General features: G+C 47.4%; 1 protein-coding gene across 1 annotated transcript in view; it reads right to left on the bottom strand.

The window, feature by feature from the left end:
- kmt2cb (lysine (K)-specific methyltransferase 2Cb) overlaps nucleotides 1-18,475 on the bottom strand; it is an 84,338-nt gene continuing 65,863 nt past the window's right edge. The window contains exons 41-60 of the mRNA XM_080837116.1: nucleotides 18,321-18,387; nucleotides 17,985-18,241; nucleotides 16,074-17,831; nucleotides 15,273-15,464; nucleotides 14,251-14,412; nucleotides 13,712-13,850; nucleotides 13,162-13,309; nucleotides 12,733-12,914; nucleotides 12,347-12,492; nucleotides 11,751-12,033; nucleotides 10,247-10,386; nucleotides 9,547-9,651; nucleotides 8,048-9,260; nucleotides 6,126-6,262; nucleotides 5,765-5,895; nucleotides 4,606-4,771; nucleotides 3,689-3,805; nucleotides 3,299-3,372; nucleotides 2,090-2,198; nucleotides 1-1,995 (exon numbers count right to left, since the gene is read on the bottom strand). Of these exons, the coding sequence (XP_080693242.1) occupies nucleotides 1,903-1,995; nucleotides 2,090-2,198; nucleotides 3,299-3,372; nucleotides 3,689-3,805; nucleotides 4,606-4,771; nucleotides 5,765-5,895; nucleotides 6,126-6,262; nucleotides 8,048-9,260; nucleotides 9,547-9,651; nucleotides 10,247-10,386; nucleotides 11,751-12,033; nucleotides 12,347-12,492; nucleotides 12,733-12,914; nucleotides 13,162-13,309; nucleotides 13,712-13,850; nucleotides 14,251-14,412; nucleotides 15,273-15,464; nucleotides 16,074-17,831; nucleotides 17,985-18,241; nucleotides 18,321-18,387 (5,619 nt within the window). The 3' untranslated portion in view covers nucleotides 1-1,902. The remainder of the gene's footprint in view (nucleotides 1,996-2,089; nucleotides 2,199-3,298; nucleotides 3,373-3,688; nucleotides 3,806-4,605; nucleotides 4,772-5,764; nucleotides 5,896-6,125; nucleotides 6,263-8,047; nucleotides 9,261-9,546; nucleotides 9,652-10,246; nucleotides 10,387-11,750; nucleotides 12,034-12,346; nucleotides 12,493-12,732; nucleotides 12,915-13,161; nucleotides 13,310-13,711; nucleotides 13,851-14,250; nucleotides 14,413-15,272; nucleotides 15,465-16,073; nucleotides 17,832-17,984; nucleotides 18,242-18,320; nucleotides 18,388-18,475) is intronic.

Below are 18,475 nucleotides of genomic sequence, written 5' to 3'. Positions count from 1 at the left end.
TTCAGTTCCAAACCCCATATCACTCTGCATACTTCAAAAAGGCTTCATTTCCCAAAACATTATAGACTACTGTACATGACAATGCCAAAAAAGGTTTGCGCAAACACCATTATTTTACAAGACAAGAAAAATATTCATGAAACAATTTAGTTACAATTGTTCATTGAGAAAATATATACAATTTATCTTTCGCAAGTTCAAAAATACATGCCTTGTACAATACAAGTTCAAGACTGTCAATTTGTCAACTTCAAGCTGTTCAAACAGAATAATTCCCATTTCATTTGTGAGGCTTGAGAAATGTGAGTACAGGATTAAGGTTGTTAGGGTATAAAACGAAATGCCATCTTGATTCAATTGTCCAAAAGTATATCTCTGAAGACTGAGCAAACATATTCCAGGCAAACTTTTTTGTTTGTTACTAAATGCTTTCTTTGTGTCTAGCCCTATGTAAAACACACTACTCCTAAACAGCTACCAGTTTTCCTTCCGAGACTCGTTGAATAGTCTAGAACTCATCAATGTCATATTACAAATATGTACAAAATACATATAAAAACCCAGAGCAAAACAATGCATTCTACTTGTGACAAAAGTTAAAAACATGATTAAAAACTCTGTTTGGGTGGATTAAAAATTCACAGTTCTCACTAATTCAGAAAGGAAACCTGATCGACAAGAATGTTGCCATGATCTAGTCCACATTAGGGCTTTTGGAGATGAAGGTCATCTACTGTAACACATGACCAAACTATCTTTGATGAAAACCACAAATATATTTATATATATAAAAAGACTATTCAAGTGGTCAGAATTCATGTGTAAATCACGTAAAATTAAACACTAGTATACTAAAAGTCTAAGCACAACAAAAAATACTTTCTCGTGAATTCTTGAAATGATTTTGCACATTCTGTACAAAACAGCCATATAATATATTCTCTCCAAACAATATTGGACAACCGCATTAAATAATTCTCCAAAGACAAAAACAAAACGCGCGCCTACGGAACACCCAAACATCCATATGGTTAAGGTAGTATTTGGTCAATCATTCCTATATTTTTCTTTTTATACACTTTGTACACAAGAAACAGAGTTTCTTCAAACCGCGGACAGCAACTGCAGTTTGGCATTGATTTTTTTTTTAAACACATAATTTTTTTCCATTAATTAATTCACTCATCATTCATTCACTCGGCAATAAATACAAAACTGCTTTCTTTCTTTTCTTACACAAACCAAAGAGAGAAAATTAGGATAAAACTGACTCATGGAATCAAGTATTTTAATGTGTTCTTTTTTGTGAGTTTGTATTTTTCTTTTAGTGCAAGTTAATTTTTCCCTTCGCGGAAGCTCATTCCGTACATTCTCCATTCAGTGGTGTCTACATTTGAAACCTACTGTACACATCTAGGCCTATCACCATTAAACTAAAGGGCCTGCCCTCTCTTGCAACCAATAAGGCAAGCCCGGCACAGTGCTCTCCTCTCATTCGCTGGTGAATTCTGTCCCCTGAAACACACAGACACACACTGCATATATGCACACAAGCAATCCCACAAACACACACACACACACACACACCCACACACACACACACACGGCATATGCGGGTCACTGAACCGTCTTCCTCTGAGACCTGTGAGGGCTGCAGCTCCTTGCCAAATTCTCTACCGTTTAGTGTTCCCTCGCAGACTAGTGTTCCTGGATTATTACGACAAAGACCTCGACCAATCTCTGTACAAACCATTTGGGCCTGGCTCGTGTCTGAGTCCTGTTGAAAACACTTCTTTAGTCAGTGGAGCACTCTATCTCCACAGGGACTAATGTGCCCGTGATCTATGGCAAAGAATGCTTGTGTGGATCCCGCCCCCCTCTCCATTTCCTCTCGACGCTTCATCAGTTTATCCACTTGCGGCAGTTGACTGCTCCGCAGTGGCACTGGATCTTGTGCTGGTCGCTTGCCTGCTCGAACTTGTATTCGTAGCACAGCTGGAATGCAACAGGATAGGAAGTTAGGAGCGTGAAGCTGTGGCCAAGACTAATTAATGTTTTAGACACTGTATGAAGACGAGGACACCCCTACCTCTTCTCCCTTCTCTATCCTGCGGGTGGAGCTGATGATGATCTTGTATCCTCGTTCAAACGTCACCACTTCAGCCACGCAGTTGGGAGAGCAAGAGTGGTTGATGTATCTGCAGAAGTATTTAGGAAAGACTTCATTGAGATTCCAGTTGAAATGATTTCATGTCATCATTAAAAGTCATTGCCACCCTTACTATCCTTGTATAACTAAAATCCCCATTCACCAACAGTCAGCCAACATTACTCATGAAAACTAAACACATACAAAATTCCCAATATAATTAGAAATGGGCTACAGACAGCGCATGTTGTACTGTGAAGGAGTGCTCTTACGGATCCCGGATACAGCACACGGTGTGTGTGGCGGCTGTCTCCAGCCAGTTGTGCACTGTTGCACATCCTGCCACCCTTGACTAGTCTAGACTGTCTCCGCCGTGGGATGCTGCTGTAGTCTTTCAACCTGATCCACTTGGAGAAACCCTTGGCCTACACCTACCCCCACCACCACACTGTCAAACACTTATTCTACCCTCGGTGCTAGCCTTTACCCACAATGTAAATAATTACCACCATTGACATAGTTTTCTGTTTCATTGCTCTACTTACCCTTGTAATAGTAACATTACGGGCATATTGTATACCCATTAAGCTGTTTTACAATACCTGAAAGCCTTCTCCCCACCTTGTCCACTATCAATACCCCCTTATGAGCCGAGGTTCTGCTAAAGGTTTCTTCCTGATAACAGGGAGTTATTCCTGGCCCCTGTCTCCTTTGTGCTTGCTATAAGGTGGTTTCAGGCCATGGGCTCTGTAAAGCGCCCTGAGACAGTTTGTGCTATATAAATACAATTTAAAAATAAAACTGAAAATAGAACCCACATTGTGACTGAGCTCCTTCAGCTCTCAGCTCTTAGTCTTACAGACAGGATTTTGGGCTGCTTCCAACACACAGTTGTGATGTGTGCCAGACTTGATGAAAAAATGACTAAGACACTTCAAACTACTTTCAAAGAAATATAATTAAATACAATTCTAAAGCAGTTTTTATATGGCTAGCGAAGCACGGTTTCTCAAGAATGACACTGTCTCAGGTTGTGAAAGATGTACTGTCGGACACAACACACTTATATTGTTCTCTGAATGCTTTAGTATTGCCAGACTGTGATCTGAGTAGCCTTTTAAGAGAGTCAACAGTATATCCCTTTTTTACCTTGCCAGTCCTCCTGTGATGGTTGCATCAAGGATGTGCTCAGCGTCAATACGGAACATGTACACAGGGCGATTCTGAGGGAATAAAGTCAGAGGGACAGCATTAATTCGTTTCCAGTGATTAACTGCACTGGACGATGACTGACACCAGCTGGTATGTATATCGACAGCAAAGGAAGACGTGTGAGGTGTGTGAAGGAAGGAAAAAACTATAACAAACAAAAAGGCAGAGGCCGTCCATCTATAAAACTATGAGACACTTGGTTTTGTTGTGTTCATTCATGAGGATAAACAGTAACAGATAACGATGATTAGAATGACAACACATTTGTTGTGGCCAGTTGATTTCGTGTTGGATCTGAGCTGCACATGCTGGGCCCCTGAAACGTACCTGACATTTGTACGAGTACTCCTTTCTGCTGGCCACCTCATTACGCAGGATATTCCCAAGGTACTCAATCACCATGGTCTGTTTTTCAATGTCTCTGGCTGCAAACAGGCCCAAGCCCTGGACAAATAAAAACACACAACAACCACACCGAAAATGTGTCAATGAGCATTCAGGGAATAGCGATGGTAGTATTTACCACATCATGTGGAGACAGTGGCAAGCAAAATCCCTTGCCACTGTTGTGCATAAGACAACATTTTGCCTCTGTTGTGCATAAGACTGAAATTTATTTGCTCATGTCCACCCTATGCGATGAGGCAGTCAATCACAGGTCATCACAGAATGTCAGAGTCAGCTGGCTATTAGTAAAGGGTCTCTGCACTTTCTAAATACAGATGACCATTTGTTGTTCTCTACCCTTCTGTGACAGGTTAGGGTTAGGGTTAGGGTTGCCTTCATGCACTGAGCATACGACACACAGTGATGTGACTTCTGACTAACTATCATCGGGACAGGTCACCCTTGTGCTGTTTTAATGAGCAGAAAGGAGAACTGGAAGTTCCACACGGACAGCTGCGGTTCCGCTGGCTCCCTGTTCTGGGCCCAGAGCCCGGTTCCACTCCAACATGCTTCCAGCTAATGACAATAACAAAATAACTCTCGCAGACATCCAAAGCTGCACTGCTACACGGAGCAGTGCTACATGTCAGTATGTGGCTATGAGGGATTCCTGTAAAGCATTGCCTACTAATTATTATTAAGTACTAATTATTACAGCAGTCTAAAGCCAGCACAACTAATATCACACCATAGCGAATAGCACTCAGTGTGTGATATCGTCTCCACCTGAGCCGATCTTACTTGTCACACACATTGCACATTTTTACGGTCACAAGGAGCTTGACCAAAGTTTGCACCTGGATGCGTGACTGAGCCAGGTAGACGTTGGCCTTCCACTCGCTCTGCAGCCGGCGGTACTGGGAGGACTTGGAATGCACAAAGTGCTTGCTGTAGGGGGGGCCCCCCTCCTGATGAGCCGAGTTCTGGATGGAGCGGCTGCAGGCAGTGGACCCATCCAGAGGCCTTGGGAGAGGGGAGTCAGAGATACAGGTCATGAGTATAGAATACTTTTTTAGACATTTTCTCAGTGTTTTTGTTTTTTTATTAATGTTTGTTCATCGTTGCGGTCAGGTGTTGTGTTATTTGAAAGAAATACAGCCGTGCAGGGCAAAATACAGGGGAATTTGGGAGATTTTGATGCACAAAATGATGTGTCCTTCTGAAAGTTGCAATTCCATTTCACATTCCGCGAAGAGTCTGTTTAAAGTTATGGTGGAAAATCGTTGGCCCTCTACCTGTAGCTTTTTTTGGCAGTGTAATTATTTTGCTAAATATGGGTATACATGAGTATTTTTGGCAACGCGACTTTGGCTATTCAGACTATTTAAGATTTCATGTCTATTTATAGCTCAGTTTGAAAATGTAATGGGCTTTTCCACTTAAAGGCACCCAGTGCAACTTTATGTAAACATTCAATGAAAAATGAACATTCAATTTCTAGTCTTTTTTACACGTAGTAAGTTTCAATAACTCCATACCATTACATATCGACATTCAAGGAGCAAAGATGAGACGTCGTTGTGTGGTGAGAACTGATAGAAAATCGTAAACAACAACAATCGCCGGTGGGGAGAAGCCATTTTTCCATTGACTGGAAGCCTGCTTTATTTATTGTAGGGTACAAAAAATAAAGAAAATGGCGGCGATTGTTGTTGTTATCGATTTTCTATCAGTTCTCACCACACAACGACGTCTCATCTTTGCTGCTTGAATGTCGGTATGTAATGGTATGGAGTTATTGAAACTTACTACGTGTAAAAAAGACTAGAAATTGAATGTGAATGATTTACAAGGGCGACAAATTAAGTAACTCAGACGGTGTCGAAATGTTCTGTGTGGAGTGTACCAAGTCAATTTGCTTGAACAAGATTGGGAAAGCCAAAGCAAGGCAACAGATTTCAGAGATTACAACAGAATTCAAATAAAAAGCTCAAGGAAACACAGAGAGACACACACCTGACATTGCGCGGGCTGCTCCAGGGCTGAGCGCGAGCACTGCCACAGAGGTTAACAGCCAGTGGCAACTCCAACATGGGGTTCCGTCCGTAACGGAACCGGTAACCCTTACAGGCATGAACTCCAGGCAGCTGGAACACAGGTGTTAGCATGACATTTGTTAAAATAGGCAACGCAGTCTTCTGTAGAACACCTGTTATAGCATGGGCTAAACATTCCTAGTAGTACAAATGCACACCCAGTAAAACATAGAGCTTCACTGCAATCAGTACTGTTTACATATTTAATATCATCCAAGTATCCAAATATAGAAATGAAGCAACCTCTAAATCACTAGGTCAAAGGTCACGTGGAGGATTACCGATTCAGCGATGCGAGTGACAGCAGAGACGGTGAGTCCAAACAGGTCCTCTCCCTTCAGATAGATGGGGAACAGACGGAGGGTACCGGACTCAGCTCTTCTCTCAGCCACTGGACCCAGAACTTTATCCCAGACTCCTGCAAACACAAACACACACACACACACACACACACACACACACACACACACACACACACACACACACACACATTTATTGACCGTTAGCTTTTTTTTAAATTACTTATCAGTTAATTTTTGCTTCCTTGAACCAATGACCTGACTGAGTTAAGCAAAGACAGACACACACACACACACACACGTATGAACACCATGTGTGGCAGTATCTTATTACAAATCTCCCGTCATCTCACACTGTGGTATAAGCCTATGAAATGAAACATCATCAATTACGGGATTCTCCCTCTGACACAGAGAGGGGGCATGCAGCCGACCTGCTAGCTTGAGCTATTAGAGCGTACTGAAACATTCAAGCCCATATTGCTCACAGCCTTGGAAATGGGCCATGAATGTCACCAGAAAGTTGTGAAATAGTGTTTGAACCAGACATTCTTAGCTCATCCATGAGTTTAACTTCACAGAGGGTCCACTCAGTACCGGTTCTTTCAATACGCACACTACGCACGTTGCGTAGGGCCCCGCAAATGTATTATTTATAATAAAGGCCCCGTGGGGGAAAAAAAAAAACGTGACAACGTAACTGCCCGTCGCGGACGTCAGAAAGCTACCCATGCGCATCATTGCATCATCATTGTAGAAAGATGAAGCGGAGCTATCCCTCGGGGAATGAAAAAAGGAAGAGGAAGGAACTTGAAAATGAACTGCCGGAGCAGCAGTCAGGTAAAGCCTTTAACTCTCCTCTCCTGGTGGGAGAGAGGGAGGGACAGTCCGTGTTAGACCTACATCAACAGGGCGGTGAGCCCTTGGGGATCCCCGGTCTCTGTGTGCGTCTTAGCTTCTATAATTTTAGTTGTAGCCTTGTATAGTTACAACTGCCCTTATTAACAAAATGGAAAGTAATGGATACATATTGACTAAGATTGAAGTTTGTTTGCTTGGATAGCCCACAGGCAAATATAGACGCAGATACGATTTATTCTTGGTGAATTTAAAACTCGTGAAATATTATGACAATGGTGCTAAATAATAAACACTTATTAATAGAGTGAGATCATACCGAGAAATATCAAACTGTTGCTTGAAGTATTGGTTTGATGTTTCGAGGTTAGTACGTTGTTTATTATGGCATTTTACTCTCCTTTCATTTTATAAAGACACGGTCATTGTAAATCGAAAACATGTCGTTTTGTTAAGCTCAAGTCTTCTCACGACTCAATTTGTTTGCCTAGCAACCACTTCAACAGAAAACGGACAATATGGATCTGCTAAATAAAATGGTTTTAATTCCAACACAAGTGATTCAGAGTTTGTAGTCTTTCTATAACAAATAGTTGCTTCTGAGAACCTTGGCATATTTTCCATTGAAGATTTGAAAGTTACAACCAATGTGTGTGTTTTCATCTTAGCATGGGAGCTGGTAAATTAACTGTTGATTGTAAATAGGCTGCCTTTTAAAGATTTTTAGGTCTTTGTGTTTTTGTGAAAATTTTGGGGGTTCAAGCCCCTTGGCAGAATTTTGCCTAGGGCCCCATGGAGGTCTGAACCGGCTCTGGGTCCACTTGAACCTATGCAACAAACCAGTAACATGCTAAGGGGCAGCTAGAGGGCATTATCGGGGGGTCTGGGTAACCCTAAAGCTAGAGGGCATTACAGGGGGTCTAGGTAACCCTAAAGCTTGAGGGCATTATCGGGGGGTCTGGGTAACCCTAAAGCTAGTTTAGGCTTTGGTGGGATTAGAGCTCTTTGGGGGCACACAAAGCTCTTGGGCGGCAGTCACGTCGTACCTTTGGGGCTGCGGTCTTTGAGCACCAGCTCCTCGTAGCCAGGCTCCTGCACGCGGACGGTGAACTCGGGCCATGCGGCGCCCTCTTCCACCGAGCAGAGGTAGCGGCAGCGGCGGTTGGAGTGGCGCATGCTCCAGTAGAGGCGGCTGGCCTCGTAGCCCACGGGGAAGATGGCGGAGTCCGAGTGGAAGGCCGGCATCTGGGCGGGCAGCAGCTGCCCCATGGCGTGGAAGACCAGGCTGCCTACGCGAAAGGTGTGCCCGCGCTCGGGCATCTGCACGGCGCTGGCCAGCTGCCGCACCTCCTCGCGCTGTACATAAACGCGGCGGAACACCGAGAAGCAGCGCAGCTGGTGCTCCAGCAGGGCTGAGTTGGTGGCCATCACTGTGGCAATAGCGCCGGCACCGATGACGTTTCCCTGGCCACGGGGCCGGTGCGCGTGGCAGAGCATTGTCTTGTCCTTGAAGAAGGTGCACCCGGCATGCAAGGCGCAGGTGAAGTGGTAGACGTTGACGCAGCGCAGACGGTGGCAGCCGGTGGTGGCGCCCGTGCGCTGGCAGTAAACGCACAAGATGGCCGTGCCGCGGCGCAGCGCCAGCTCCACGTTGATGAGCGCGCCCGCCTGCGTCTCGTACACCTCCGTGGACCACAGCGCGCAGTTCAGGTGCACCCAGGTGTCTAGGTCCAGGTTGAGGAGCCGGGCGGGCCCGTCGGTGAGCCCGTCACCCTCCTGGTGGCAGAAGCAGCAGCGGCGCCGGTCGCGGGGCAGCGGGTTGGGTCGCAGCGGCATTGCCAGCTTGGCCAGCAGCCGGTCCACCTCGGCCTCATCCCCCAGCTGCTGCGCGTCGCCCGTCCCCACCACGTTTCCCTCCTTCTTCAGGGACACCTGCAGCTGCACGCTCCACTTCTGCCAGCGCCGGGCTTTGGGCCGTTTGCCGTGGTGGTTCATACCGCTGGACCCACCGGTGCCACGCGACTTCAGCTTGACCGTCACCCTCAGGGCCTCGAAGGGCTTGGCTTCAGGCTCAGTCTTCACCGTCTTCCGGGGGCTGGGGGGTTCGGGCAGCGGGGACGTGGGGAGGGGGGGCGAGGGCTTGGGCTGCAGCTGGGCCAGGCAGTGCACATCTAGAGAGGACATGTTGTTGCTGTACGTGTGCTGGGCTCTGGAGGGACTCTCCTTGGGCTCGGTGGAAGGGAGCAGGTCCACTGACTCCTGAGGGACAGAGAGACAAGCTATGCTGTAGATCACAGGCATCCACAACTCACACATCAGCCTAATGAAGAACACATCCTCAAAGACAATAAGAACACATTCCTCAAAGACAACAAGAACACATACCTCAAAGACAACAGCAACACATACCCCAAAGACAACAGCAACACATACCTCAAAGGCAACAAGAACAAACAACAGTAGCAACTAGCAACAAACTAACAAACAACTAGGGCCAGTGAACACATACCGCAGGCTGATGACTGGCTGCTGAGTGGTCACTCACCTTGGTGTCCGGGGCAGGTTTGGCCGCTGAGGAGGAGGAGGAGTGGAGGATGAGGCAGCTGTGGCTACAGAAGACCACATCGCCCTCAGCACCTGACTGAAGCTGCTGGAGGGAGGGAGGGAGGGAGGGAGGGAGGGGAGAGAGCGGCACACATCTGTTAGAGAGGTGTCATTGACAGGCTACACGATCCTTCACCGAAAAAAGCTTCTTTAAAAGGCAGGGGCTGCATGGGGAGATATCAAAGGCTACGTGCAGCCGTAATCCTTTATCGATGCCCGCGGCACTTTGGGAGAAGACTTCAAACAGATTGTGCAATGTGCTGGGATTAACTGTTTGGGAGGCTTTTTTTAGGGGGGGGGGGGGGGGGGGGGATTGAGCGTCCTTTACACATTAAGTCCATCGTTAACCCCACAGCCCCTCTCATTTAACCCACTAATTGCATTGCTGAGGCTGCAGGTTCCTCATGGGTTTTTCACCAACACGCTTGGGTGTTTACGACGTGTGTTGTTGACATGCTTGTGCGTGGATGCCTTTCTCAGTGTCTGGGTGTTTTATGTTTGCACCTCACAGCAACAGCTCAAACCAATCAATACCTCTACAGCACATCTTTAATCAGTAATACAGAGAGAACAAAAACAAGAGCATTAACAACAAACAAACAAACAAACAAACCAATAAACAATGTCTGAAGTGGTACTACCTGCTGTGTGTGTTTTGAGTCTTTGGGTGATTTGCGGACTCCACTTCCCAGAACCACCACCTTGCAGTGGCGGCACCACTGAGGCTTGGGGCCCGGGCTGGCCTGGCCCTTGAAATATTGCTCTCTGGTTACGGCTACACCTGGAACACAGCGAGGTGAGGCTCAACATGTCATTTCTCTTCTGTGTTCAGGCTTTGGCATTAACAAGCAACTAGTAACAAGCAACGCTATGCATTAAATCAGAGGAAAAATTGACTACTTCGAGCATAAACAAAACATAAACAAAAACAAGATTTTTTTTTTCATTTATCAGATAATACTTGAAACAAAGTGAAATGGAAAATCAATTCCACATGTTAATTGGGAAGAGCCAGTACCGCTTGACCTATTTCCAGAGGCATGGCAGATAGTGTTAATTACAACAGTATATAACAGTGATAAATGGGGTCTTGCAAGTACAAGGGCACAGGTCAGAATCATTACTCCATTTTATGAGCTTCAAAGGATTGTATCAGCAATAAAAAAAATCAATATAGTGTCCAGCTGGGGCAGGGGGACTGCTTAGCCACACATAGACAATGACGAGGTTACTCATCTTAATTAGTCATAGTGAGATTCATCCCATAACTGTCTGAGGCATCATCAGTGCAGGGGAGGACAAATGGTTTGATGGTTCCACTGCACTCACTCACAATGAAAATATTCTTATTGAGTCTGCGCCAATTTTGGACAATCGTATATCTATCGTACTTATAATTTCTCTATAAAGTGTTTACAGGCACTTTTCCACTGCAGGAACTATGGGCCACTTTAGGAGGGGGACAGCACCTTTAGGCAGTCTTCCACTGCAGGAAACACCCCTGTAGGACCTCTTTCAGGGCTGTTTTCAGGGGTAAAATAAGTTCCTGCTTCGGGGTAGGTACTTCTGTGTGACCCTGAAACTGCTGGGTGGCGCTTGCAGTGACGGTTGAGGATTGTTGGTTAAACGTAACGAGGGTGGAAGACAACAAGCGCCATTTTTAATACCAGCTTCGCATTAAGTTACGTGGCTACATGGTGAATACAGCAAAATAAATTATCGTATACATAGTAACATAATAAGCCTGTTAAGGTTACAGTCACTGATGACCACAAGCAAAATATCGGCTGAAATATAGGCTTTAATTGCTCATAGTGGGGCTGGAATATTCATTTATCAAGTAATTAAAGCTGTCATGAAGCCATTTAATTAGCAACTTTATATCTAAATGCAACTGTCGACACGACCTTGAGGTAATCCTAACGTTATCTAGAAAATCTCTGGTTTAACAGTCTAATGCTGATACTGCCGCTGGAGAAACATCATTATTTTGTTATGCCCGGAGGTGACATTGTGATTAAAAAGCAAAATATTAAGCTAAGTCACTTGCACCACAGTGGAAACAGAAGAGCTCAGTGGAACACATCTTTTTAATGGAGTGCATTTTGCACCACTGGGAATGTTGGTCTGTCTATGAGCGCTCACCTCTGGGGAACTGAGGCTGCTGAAGCTGCTGCATCTGCATCTGTAAGGGCCTCTGCTGTGGCGGTGGTCTGACGAACCGCATTGCTCTCCCGTCAGGGCCCCCGAAGCTCCCTGGAGAGCCCTGGAGCATGAAGGGAGGCCGGAGCTCGGCGCCCTGCAGTGAGGCCCTGAGGCCACCAGGGGCACCGTGGAGGTGCCGGTCCGGGGCGCTGCTCACCTCGTAGCTGCTAGGGATCTTCACACGGAGCAGGTCGGCTATGGCTGCCACCACCCCCGTGATGTTCTACAATACAGCAAGGGCATTCAAGTCACATGTGGTGTATTGTTATAACATTAATAGAAGTGAAGCCCGAACTGTTATTAATACAGTATGTGATGTATGTAATTTTATTTTATATGAAATAAATCTCTCCTTTACAAGTTATATACCAACCAAGATATTTGGGGGCTTTTAAACAGGATGTTTTAAATCACCTCTAGTGTAGGTTAGCTTCCCTCTCCCACTTCCAACCCTCCCTGGCTTCCTCCCGTCATCTCATTCCCTGCCCTTGCCTCCACCTCCCACCCCCACACGTCACCAGCGATGAGACCCTCACCTCAGCAGCAGCTGGTTTGAGGGTGATTGCTATGGAAACGAGCCCGGCGTTGGCGCCGTTCTGTGCAGGCCCAAAGGGTGTCCCGTAGAATATCTGCTCCTTTTTGATGTCCAGCAGTCTGGCTTCTGGCCGATGGAGAGACAGCACTGCAACAGAATGATGTTTGATTATTGATTAGGATTATTACACATTTACTTCCGTGGTCTTCACACAGTTAAAGGGGCTCAGAGATATACTGCATTCCACAGATAGGTCCAAATGTAACAACCTATGAAGTTAGAGCTGTGCAGGTGAGATAATCCAGTGGTGAGAGTGGACGTGGATGTGTGTGTGTGTGTGTGTGTGTGTGTGTGTGTGTGTGTGTGTGAGTGTGGTCGGAACTGTACCTTTGCCACTGCAGCTGGGCAGCAGGGGCATGACGGGTGACTGGGCAGGGGAGGGTCGCTCCTGTTTCACCAGAGAGAGGTCTGGGTAGCGGCTGACCTCCATGCCCACCACGCTCTCCGGGGATGAGGATGGGACGAAGCTGTCCGGTGAGTCCCTGTCCTCACAGTGATCCTGGCCTCTGCTGGGGTGAGATGTGTGTGTGTGTGTATGTGAGTAACAGAGAGAGGGAGAGAGGTGGGGGAATTAAATATTGAGTAAGTGAGAGAAATATAAAACCAGAAAGAGGTAGCCAGAAAGAGGATATTTGAAAAAAACATAAAAAAAACGACTTGCACCACAATGCCAAAAAAAATGACAGCTGACAAACTCCAGGGAGCAGAAGAGATGCAAATTGCATTTTGCTTAGGGATGATGCACCCTGGCCTCACCTGAGCTCCTCCTGGTTGTTGTGAGGTGGTGTGGGGAGAGAGGCCGGCACGTCCACCGTCTTGGGCCCCTGGGATAGCGCCCTGGCCAGCAGGTCCTCCTCGGCCTTCAGCTGCACGTGCATGGACCTGGGCAGCAGCCCTTTGGTCACTGTCACAGGGCGGAACGGAGGACATTAACCCGTGAGCTGCACAGCCAGCCATTTGGTTTTATTCTGATATTTGCATCTGAATTACTTGTAGGTGTACTTTTACACCTTATCATTCGACACACACACAGACACACACAGACACACACAGACACAGACACAGACACACACACAGACACACTGATGCTGAATGAGGTCTTTTAAACATCTTCCAATCTATTGCATTTAATTCAAAGTAAAGAAAAACAACACTGATAATGTAAATGGTGTTGATTATAATAATAATAATAGTAATACCATTTACAAAAAGTAATAATAAGATAAAAACAAAACACACCGCTTGATCAGACTACTAATTTAACCTCGCACTGGACCTGCAGCTCGTCCAGGCTCTTGGCCCTTACCGTCGTGGCCTCCCATGCCGGCCTTTCCGGCCAGCTCCTCAGTGGTGGCGAAGCCGTTGAGGATCTTCTGCCGCGCCACAGGAGGCGGCGTGGGGGGCAGAGAGGCCGGCGGAGTCGGGGGGTTGCTCAGATTGTTCTGCTGCAGAGACAAAACAACCCCAGGCAATGAATCATCTCCTAGCCACAGCAGCATGGCACAGCTCCAGCGTCCACACCCCCTTAACTCTGCACAACTGCACCTGCCTGCTCTCTCTTGCAGCTCCAAGGTCCACACTCCCTTAACTCTGCACAACTGCACCTGCCTGCTCTCTTTTACTGGTGAAGTCGTGTGCAAAATGACTACGTGTGTGAAGTGGATGACTCATTTTTTTAAAGAGGCTTACTTATCTATATATGTAGGTTCAGTACACCAAAATAATAAAACGTTATTACAAAATGACTTGAAGCACTGAAGAGTAATGATTTAAAGATATAACCAAGAACAAGCAAGGGCAAACACACACAGATATCACCACCATGAGGCAGGGCAAGCCTCTCACCTTGTAGATGAGCTGAGAATAGTAGTCAGACACTCCATCCAGAGAGGCGCTGCCAAATGAGCCAGACAGGCGGTTCTCCCCGTCCAGCTGCCCGGTGCCGTACGGCACAAAGTGGGCATAGTTCACCCGGATCAAGGGCTCCATGAGAGGCAACAGAGAGAGCTGTTGAGGGTGCAGAGGATGGGTGTTGGAAAAGAGAGAATAGTGTATATCTAGTTCTAAAGCATCCCAGTGTACAGACACACACACACACACGGTATCCCAGACACTCTCTTGACGGGATTTTTTTTATTATACGTATTACTTATTAATTGAAATTTTAATCCCACTGCATGTTAAACCCCATAAGAACCAATTATCTTCACATTGCAAGATTATTTTGTAATTAAAAAAGTAAAGGAAGAGATTACTTATCAGGATAAGCCTGGCTTAATTTTGACAGAAGACAAAGCCACTAAAACTGGATTAGTGATCGTAAATTAGGCAAAAATGATGACATCTAATTCACAGAAAGTGGGCATGGTTCTATCACGGCATGGTTTAAAAACATAACTGTGTTCCACTGGTGGCTACTGTCACATTCAAATTCATCTTGCCATCATATAGAATCCACACAAAACACGTTTGCCATCGAAGCAGCAATGCAGTTGCAAGCTGGTTAAACTGTGATACAATCTGGATCTCGTATAGATTGAGGAAACAGAGGGTGGTGAATACGCCTTAGTTCTCCATAATTAAATGAAGACACCCACCAAAGTGCTTCTGCGAATCTATATGGCACATCATAGAACTCTGAAAGATCTTTACTGATCCACAATGATTTTTACATTGTCTTACTATTTAAGCACTTTGAGCTGCCTTGTTTTGTATGAAAGGTGCTATACAAATAAAGTTTATTATTATCCGCATCCTGTCATACAGGGTGCAAATGACACGTCCACGCTAATGATGAGGCTCTCTCTTGAAAAGACACCTCCCTTAGAGGCTGGCGAGCGGAGCATCCAAGGGCTGTTTTGCCTTACCTGTTTCAGGTGGGTCATGCCGGAGGATGCAGCCTGCCTCTCCTCCTCCTCCTTCTTCCTCTTCTTTGAGCGCGGCGTGGGGCGCTCACTGCCCTTGGGCCCTCTCTTGTTCCGCTGCTTCTTCTTGTCCTGGTCGCCTGACAAGGGGCTGCCGAAGTCAGGGTGCCCAGAGAGCTGACTGTCTGAGACGGTCTGGAGAGAAAAGAGGAGAGTTATTTTAACCTGAGTAAAGTTATTATAACCTGAGGAAAGTGTGTGGATTCATGCAGCTCCCTGACACTTATAGAAGTGCTGCAATTTTATAGTGACGGGTCATGGGATGTTAACCTTTTACTTCATGTTATTCTGAATCAAGACATGAAATCGTATTTTTAAAGGACAGGAGGAAAGGTGCCACATAAATAACATCATCTTCCTACTAAGTACTCTCTTTGGTAGGTTCATGTCATCTTCCATCCCCGCTCCATATAGCATCTCTGTGCAGTTTTTACCTCTGTAGAGCTCTGTGTATTTTACTACAAACGCACTGTGTATCATTTTAAGACATATATGAGGCATTTTTAATATTTGCAACTGTTCCATTAACCTTTTGTTCATTCCCTTTGATTCCCCTCCTGACCCTTCATATTGTGGTCACTACCATCCTGAGCTGTGCTCACTGGCACTCAAGACACGTAGCTTGCTCTAGTCTAGGGGGTTCAGGTCTTGGGCTCTATGGAGCACCTTGAGACAATTCTTAATGGCGCTATAAATATAAATGAATACAGCTGAACTGAATTGAACGGAAACCTTTCTACACACCCCGTTGCTGTCCAAAGAGTTCTGCCTCAGGAAGCCCTTGCTGTCGATGCAGCCGTCCTCCTCGGACCGCAGACTGTCCTCCGACCTCTGATGTGGGAGCCGGGCCGGGGGCGTCCGCTTGTTCTTCAGGAGGTGCTTCAGGAGCTCGTTGCTCATCTCACCCTTGGAGCTGTGTGCCGGGCTCAGGCCGGCTGCGTGGGGTGAGGCCCCTTCCTTCTCCATTTTCACCATACCCATGTGCTCCATCTCGTGGCCCTTGGGCCCGTGGCACTCACTGCCGCCCTCCACCTGCTCAAGTTTGATGTTGCTGAGGATCCTGTCCTGCAGGTCCAGCTGACCGAGGCCAGAGCCGGACAACATGCCCGAGTGGCCCTCCAGGAGCGGGAAGGAGCCGCAGCTGCCTCCAGAGAGTTGCCTCTCCAGCTCCGAGGGAGGCTGGCTGGTAGCCGAGCCTGGTGTAGAGGAGCCAGGCTGGGACGATTCACAAAGATCCTGCTCCCCGTGATGCAGTGAGAGCCGCGTTGGGGTGGAGGATGTGTCGGAGACGCAGGGGGTAAGAGGGGCGGTGAGGTCAGAGTGCGGTGTGGACGGGGCCTTCAGAGAGCCAGAGTCGTCGTCCTTCTTCTTCTTGCGGTTCCTCTTCTTTTTGCCTTTCTCCTCTGGGATGATGTTGGAATAGAGCTGGATCAGCGACGGGCCTGACCCTGGGAAGTTGGGTGGAAGAGGCAAACTTGAATCTGGCCCAAATGGATGGGATTTGCCCACGTTCTGGGGCATCATGTTAGGCCCACCAAATCGGGGAGGTTTGGATTGACCTGGGGGAAAGTTGCCTGCCTCCATACCAGGATTGTCTGGCCAAAATCCAGGTCCCATGTCTTGTTGGAACGGCCCATTGCCCATGAAGGCTACTGGAGATTCCCCACTGAGTCCTGGCTGATGTCCTTGCTGCTGGGGGAAACCCTGGCCAGGCATCACCGGCTGCTGAGGCTTCTGGGACTGCATGAAGTCATGGGGCATGTCCTGGTTGTATATGGGCATCTGGGACATCTGGGGTTTTAAGAGGCCTTCTGGACTCATCATGGCGGCCTGTTGCATCTCCATATCCATGCGCTGCTTGAGCGCCCGCTGCCGCTCCACCTCCTTCATCAGCTGCACACGCTGCCTCTCCTGCTGCTCCCGCAGCCGCTCCTTGCGCTCGCGCTCCTGGAAGCCCTCGCTGAACGGGTTGTTGTCATCAAAGTTCACGTGAGGAGATTCGCTCCCCGACTGAACGGGAGGACCTCCAGGTGGTACGGCCTGGGGGGGCTGAGGCATGGGGGCCTGACTGGGCATCATAGCTGGCATCCTTGGGCCTCCTATAGGTATGGGGCCTGGCATAGGCATGGGGCCTCCTATGGGCATGGGGCCTGGCATAGGCATGGCGCCTCCTATGGGCATGGGGCCTGGCATAGGCATGGCACCTCCTATGGGCATGGGGCCTGGCATAGGCATGGGGCCGGGCATGGGACCACCAGGACGCCATCCTGGCATGTTGGGTGGGCGAGCAGGGCTAGGCTGGCCTGGATGGACTGGCATTTGCGGCATCTGTGGCAGCGGGCCAATCACTGGCTGGCCCATGGGTGGACGGACTGGCATCATGGCGGGGGGGCCATGCATGCCTGGCATCATTGGTGGCTGCATGTTGCATTGCTGCTGCTGCTGTTGTTTTACTCTGTACTCTTCAATCAGCTCTGCATGCTCCTTCTGTTGCTTACGGATCTATTTTTGGAAGAGAGACACATGGAACCACTTAGTCCATTGCAAGCACACATAAATGTCACAAAAAACTAAAATGAGCTAACTAGAAATGTAGAAATAACTACTGTGACAGCATTAGGAAAATCTGGAATGCGATTGGCTCTCTGGCATTACCTGCTCTAATTGCTTCTGCACCACACCCTGCTGTTCGGTCACATGTTTCAACTGCTCGGCATCATCCTCAGGGAACTCGCGGCCTGCCTTTTTGGCCGTCCTCTGCTTGGCGGAGAGGGCCTTCTTGGACTTCCTGTGGGCCCCGATCTGCTCCTCCAGGAACTTCTGCTGCATCTGCAGCAGCTGCTGGGTCTCCCGTAGCCACTCCTCATACTGAACCTTCTGGGTATCATCTGAGGGAGAAGGGGACAGGTGGCCTTAAAACGAGTGTGTAGTGTTTGGTTCGGAAAATGAAATACCTTTCCCTAATTCTTCAGGAATGTGATAGTAACTTACTCGCAAATCCAGGTCCCACATTAGGGGGAACATTGGGCCTAGCCATATGAGGTGCCTGTTTGCCATCCTAAATCATGAACAAAGACAATTATGATTATTTTACAAATCCATTGGTCAGACGCAGCCTACACAGATATATCTTTGCTGTACCCATA

Source organism: Sprattus sprattus (assembly GCF_963457725.1).
Source record: "Sprattus sprattus genome assembly, chromosome: 4".
In the NCBI taxonomy this organism is placed as follows: domain Eukaryota; kingdom Metazoa; phylum Chordata; class Actinopteri; order Clupeiformes; family Clupeidae; genus Sprattus; species Sprattus sprattus.
The sequence above is the reverse complement of the archived record's forward strand: the minus strand, read 5'-3'. Positions and strand labels throughout refer to the sequence as shown.